The sequence below is a fragment of the Ambystoma mexicanum genome, chromosome 2q, assembly GCF_040938575.1.
Source record: "Ambystoma mexicanum isolate Mex_15411 chromosome 2q, UKY_AmexF1_1, whole genome shotgun sequence".
Taxonomy (NCBI): Eukaryota; Metazoa; Chordata; class Amphibia; order Caudata; family Ambystomatidae; genus Ambystoma; species Ambystoma mexicanum.
Window position 1 is genome coordinate 12,297,210 of NC_090924.1, and position 6,000 is coordinate 12,303,209.

Genomic DNA, 6,000 nt, shown 5'->3' on the forward strand with positions numbered 1-6,000 from the left:
GCTCACCAGATGCACTAGGACGCCACATCAACACGACTCCGACCCTGAACCATTCAAACCTCAACTGACCAGTGTCACATTAATTACCTACCCAGTCCCACACCAGAAGATAAGGTTCAGACGCACCTATCAATCCAAACAACACTCACTATGATACAGCTGAATCAGCGCAGCAGCACCAAAGCGAGTCAGCCCACGAGGAACCAGCAACAACCCAACCCACAGATATACAACTCTAACGTAACCATAAATACCTGAATCAGGATACAGACCCCACTAACCCAACCCCCAATCTTCTGCATACTTAACCCACACAAAGCCACACAACCATCTCCCTCCCAGCAATCCGCACGCACTTTACCATACCACATCAACACAAACTTCACCCACAGCACTCGAGGCCTCGCACGATCCGATACTAGTACCAAAGCCCAGCAGTCGGAGTATACCGACTGTAGCTGCCAACAGCACACAACTTCTCCCACTCTCCTTCTCCCCTCCTCCCGACTAACCCTACCCATCCTTCCTGTTTATAGATCCGGCAGAGCGCCTGGAGACCAATTCCGCTGGTGACGGTGTGCTATACAACATAACAAAGAATAGATCAATGTGAACTGCGATCAGTTCACGATTTTGGTGCGGTTGCTCTCAATGTGATGGGGTCACAGCGGTTTGTGTCACTTGGGAAGGTGGGTCGAGATATGCAAATTAACAACATATGAAGATTGTTTGGAGCACAAGCGATGGGAGTGTGTGCACGCCCGAGTGACATTCGAGCAAGGTGTAAAAAATTGGCAGCTATGCTATTTAAACAAAACACCTAGTAACACGCTCTCACTGAGATAAGCGTGTTCGGTTTGCGCAAAAAACCCACAGCAAAGCGGAATTGTCCCTCTCACTCAGATCAGCGTGAGGCGATGTTAAATGGCAGCGGTACGCGATATAAAGCCCTCCGCCACATAACAATCTGTCACTCACCCCCATTGATGCGGCTTATGGCTGGTGCAGACATATAAAGTTGTAACAGGACCAGCAAATCAAATTTGCAGGGCAACATTTTAGCTGTCGGGCTCAATCGCTCCTGGTGTTGATGTCTCCTCGTCGAACGACACTGGGCTGCTACCACTTTTGACATTCCTTGTGTTCCATATTGGGCAGTTCTATATGATTCTTCGGTCTCAAAGTTCTACTGGGCTTCTTACGCTACTGGCTTATTCACAAAACCCTCTCTCACAGAGGTCTTAAGTAATTGTTACACGGCGTTAACTGGTTCTTAACTCCCTTGTGGAACCCGGTGCTTTCTAGGTCCTTTAGTCTCATGCTAACACGGATGATGCTGGTTGTCGTGATGATTGTCTACTGCCCCTCGGATTATTTCCTTTCTTGTGGGCGCATTTCTTGCATGGTTCCCAACTCCTATATTTCCCTGATAATACAATGTTTTTTAAACTATTATTTTCGACCCTCCGGTCATTGCTCAACTACAAAATGCGGTAGTGTCTAATACGGACTATTTCCTATTAGAGGAACGGCCAAGGCAACGTATTCTTATCACGTGACTTACACGTTAAGTTGCATTCACCTTCATGGTCTATATACGACATGTATCAAAACTATGTGACCCGTTTTGCATTAACGCCGGTAAAAATGTTTTACTGAGTTAGCCCTAATCATATGTTTATCCATGGAGTTAGGGCCCGTGGGGCCTCTAGTGTACAGCACACGGGGCCGGTCGAAGATTCGTGGGATCCCGTTGTTGTATGATATTCTGAATACCCATGGCAGAATAGTAAGGCAGTCTTAGCCTTTGGGCCCGTGCCTGCCCAGTCGCCCCACCCATTGGTGAGCGAGACTACCAGGTATGCGTGTCCCAAAGGTGGGTGAGGCTACCAGATAGGCGTGGCGCAAAGGGTAGCCTCGCCCTCCTTCATATGCTAGTTTCGATTCACACAGCGTGAAACTAAAGTGCAGCCTGCAGGAGAAGGGTGTGTGAATGCCGAGAGCGAAAAGGGAGGGCGGGGGAGGCTAGGGGAGACAAAGCTGATTTCCCCCCATCATTTTTTAAAAACATGTTTGCACATTTTTAATCGTCTATTTTTTAAAGAGCAAATGCCACTTTTTAAAAAAAATAAAATCCCAGGGCACTAAATCATATGCCTATATTAGTCTGCATCACAAGACCTCTGGGGTTGTTGTCCCTGAGACCCTCACCTTGTGGAGACTGTAAAATGCCAGCAGAAGGCCAGAGTGGTGACGCTTGAGGGACAGTGGTGTGGTGTGTGACCCTCCCAAGTTTATTGATATGATATGATAGTTTATTTATATAGCGCCTATACACAATGTGTTTCAAAGCGCTTTTAAGATGGGCAGTGTTATGTGTGGCCCTCCCAAGTGTATTGCCCTTTTAAGATGGAAGGCTGAGCTAATAAAAGGAGCAACTGCAGGCATGTAGGACTGCAGACTCCAAGAATGGAACAACTGAGTCAGGGGATGCCCCACTCCTTCACGGGGTGCTCAAGGGACAGCCCACATAACAGGCCCCATCGGCTACCTCACCTTGCAGGGAACTCCCATCTTGCCCCCTCAGGGGAAAAGGGGGCATCCCCAGGGGCAAGCACATCCGGTGCGCGCCTCTGCGGGATGGGTATATAAGGCAGGGGGACTGGGGGCCAAGGACTGGATCAGAACCCGAACCCTCTGATCAGAAGACTCACTGCCACCACTGCCCCTTCCACCGTTACCCGCGGCCCATCACTGCGAAGACCCTGTGAAACCAGCTCTACTGTGAGAAGACCACACAGACCAAGAAGAATACAAACCCACGACTACATACTCAACCCGAGAATGAGGAGTAATGAGGCTCAAGCCTTGGTATCCAAAAATCATAGCTGATGGATCCATCAGCAAGAAGAAGAACAAGCGCTCAGCCCAGCCTCTTTCCAGTGCCAACAGCCTGCAGTTGCATTGTTGGAGTTTGGAGTCGCGTCAGAGGAACGAGATGGCTGCCCGAAGTAAATATCGGGTTAATTTATCCGACACTGAATGCAAGGGGATCATTTCCTCCGATCTCCTATGGTCGCTGCTTTCGAGCGACACCTGGCTTCCCCTGTGGCGGCGGGGGTTTTGGTAGTGCGATCCCGGTGTGCTGGAGCAAAAGATTTCCTTACATTATTGTATCACTGTGCATACCCATTTTACCATGTCCAATAATGCTTGCTTCACGCTGGACCCCGTCCCGACCCATATTTAGTACGAGTCTGCTCTTACATCGACTGTGTAGTACGATTCAGTGCCCAGTCCCCCCGCAGTATACCTATCTTGCATTACTACTCTACCTCGAGACCTGTTACATCCTCTGCTGCCTTGTACCACCATTCATTACTTGTTGCCGTTGTAACGTTACTCTTAATAATCATTGCTTTCACTGGCCTGTATAACCGCTGCATCTTGCCCCGCTTTTTTCTATTGCATTCAGCAACTTTTGACGTTGTATACCCGCTGTCTGTGTGCATGTGCAAAACTACGAATACTCATATATAGTTGCTCCCTCCTTTGGGATCTATGTGCTAACATGAACTGTCCTAGCCACCTGTTACTTCGCATCTTGCTGCTTTCGCTCCACTATGATTAGTAACTGCGCTGTATCTCCACTTCTCTAATGCATTTGTAATAGTATAATTACTCGTATCTGATTGCCCTGTACTAATTTGATTTGGCCTTTGTTGCTATCTTGTAATCTACTGCCCCTGCACCACTATAGTAACCCTATGTATTATACAACTGTTGCCTCCTGATGCATTTGTAATACTAGGGTTCTCCACATCCGATTGCCCCCCATTTTGTGATCTGCGTGATAATTTGTACTGACACAGCCACCCACTGTGACCATGGTCCCAATTACTGTAAGCCCATAATTCCCACTCATGTTGGCCATCACATACTGCCCTACTCCAGCCATTATCACAACGAAGCGATGCGCGCCACATGTATTTGACTAGACGTCGGAGCATCACTGTTCTCACACTTTTGCACGCATAGTTTGGATTTGTCCCTACCTACCTGTGTTAACACTGTACAGTTCCTCCTTCAACACCCACCTTCTAGTCTTAGCTCACTATTGCAGATACCAACTATCACAACACTCCTATCCGTTACATTGCATGTTAATATCCTTAGCCTTGACACTCATCTATAGCAACAGCTTCCTTCCACCCAGCCCACCCCCTCGAGTTAGTATATCTCATCATGTCTCATCCTACCAGCTGCCCCAATTACATTGGGCCACCATGCCAGCAAGCACTCTCCTCTGCCTTAGCCACGGGACAGCACCACAGTAGCCACACAATACTGACTTCCCCACTGTTACCCACCAACCCATATCTGAATTCCCCCACGTTATGGTTGGAACACATTGCAACTAAACCCACACCCAATCAACCATGCACCCTGCACCATAGGAACCTCAGACTGGGCTCTAGATTCCGCCACACAGCCTGCTACGCACAGAAGCTCACCACCACATCGAAATCACAATTACCCACACAGCTACCTTCTGGCTCCGCTAACACCTCTCCCACAATAACACCTGACCTCACTACCCATATTTCCAAAGAACCATTGATCAAGTGCACCTTGGTCAATGCCAGGTCCCTCCCCGCTCATGCCTTGGACATCGCTGACTTTATCACCACTCAAGATCTTGACTTCCTGGCTATAACAGAGATCTGGCTACATGCAGCATCTGGGATACGCAATCATCAGATACGACCGCAACACCAATCAGTTGAAAGGTGGTGGTGTCACCTTTATTCACAAAAACTCCATCGACTTTAGAGTAATCTCAAATCAACAGATTCCCTCTGCAGAGCTACTATCAGTCAAACTTCCTATCTCACCCAATCAAACCCTACCCTCCATCTCATTTACAGGCCTCCCAGACCCATCACTACATTCGCTGGTTACATTATGTCCATCCTAGCAGATCAAACCAAAACCAACTCTCAAATTATCCTACTCGGTGACTTCAACCTTGGCTTCCAAGACCCCAACGACCCTATAGCATTGGACATTGCCAACACTCTAGCTGACCTGGGCTTCTCCCACCGCATACAGGAACCCACCCATATGAAGGGGAGAACTCTTGATTGGCGAATCAATCTACAGTCTAACACACCTTGCGCTTGGTCAGACCACCATCTGATCACCTTCAACATCAAAGCCAATGAACAATGCCTCAAACAAGACATTGCTCCCCCTATTCACACTAGAAACAAAGGGGACATAACAAGTGAAAGGCTACTCCCACTTATTCTACCTATTTTGAACAAAGTGTCATCATCATGCACAAACCCTAACTGCACTAGTTGATATCTTCAACCATGCTATGCTCCAAGCCATGAACACCATGGCCTCAATCAAACTAAGGATACCTAAACGGTGCGCTCACCTCAACTCATGGTTCACGCCACAGTTGAGCATGCTGCGCAAAGAAAAGCGAACCGCTGTAGCCCGTTGGAAAAGTCATCCCTCTGATACTAACAAGGACAGCCTCACTATAGCGTCCCTCAACTATAAAGAGGCTATCTTCCAAGCGAAAAAAGATACCTACAAGAAATGCATCTTGCAAGCTGAGTCCAATACCAGAGAGCTCTTCAAAATTCTGAAAGAATTTGAATCCCCAGTAACTCCTCCTGACACCTGCAGCAAAGACAGCTCATGGTGCTCAAACACTCAAAAAGCGCTCCTTGGCAAAATCGCCACACTCTAAGCCAAAATCAACGCCAAACAAAGCAGCCTTCCGACCGACCACTTGCTTAACCCTCCAGCAAGCGCAACCACCTCCACCTCTCACACTCACAAACCCCTCACTTTCTCACCTCTGACCATCACAGAAGTCGTAAATATCATCAACAAACTCACACCCTCTAACTGCCAAGGCGACACATGCCCAGCCCCAATTATTAAGGAGGTATCATGACCCCTGCCCCTGGCCTTAACAGG

At 48.0% G+C, this 6,000-nt stretch overlaps 1 protein-coding gene across 3 annotated transcripts in view; it reads right to left on the reverse strand.

The window, feature by feature from the left end:
* The window catches only part of PGAP6 (post-GPI attachment to proteins 6), a 1,624,027-nt gene extending 1,622,489 nt beyond the window's left edge, over positions 1–1,538 (reverse strand). For 2 of the 3 annotated variants that reach the window (XM_069646777.1, XM_069646775.1), the window contains exon 1: positions 979–1,536. Coding sequence is in view for 2 of the 3 variants with exons in the window: in XM_069646775.1 (XP_069502876.1) it covers positions 979–1,135 (157 nt within the window). In the remaining variant the exon portion in view is untranslated. Of the gene's footprint in view, positions 1–978 lie in introns of all 3 variants that reach the window. The other variant, XM_069646776.1, reaches the window with a different exon arrangement.
* Positions 1,539–6,000: the final 4,462 nt, after the last annotated feature.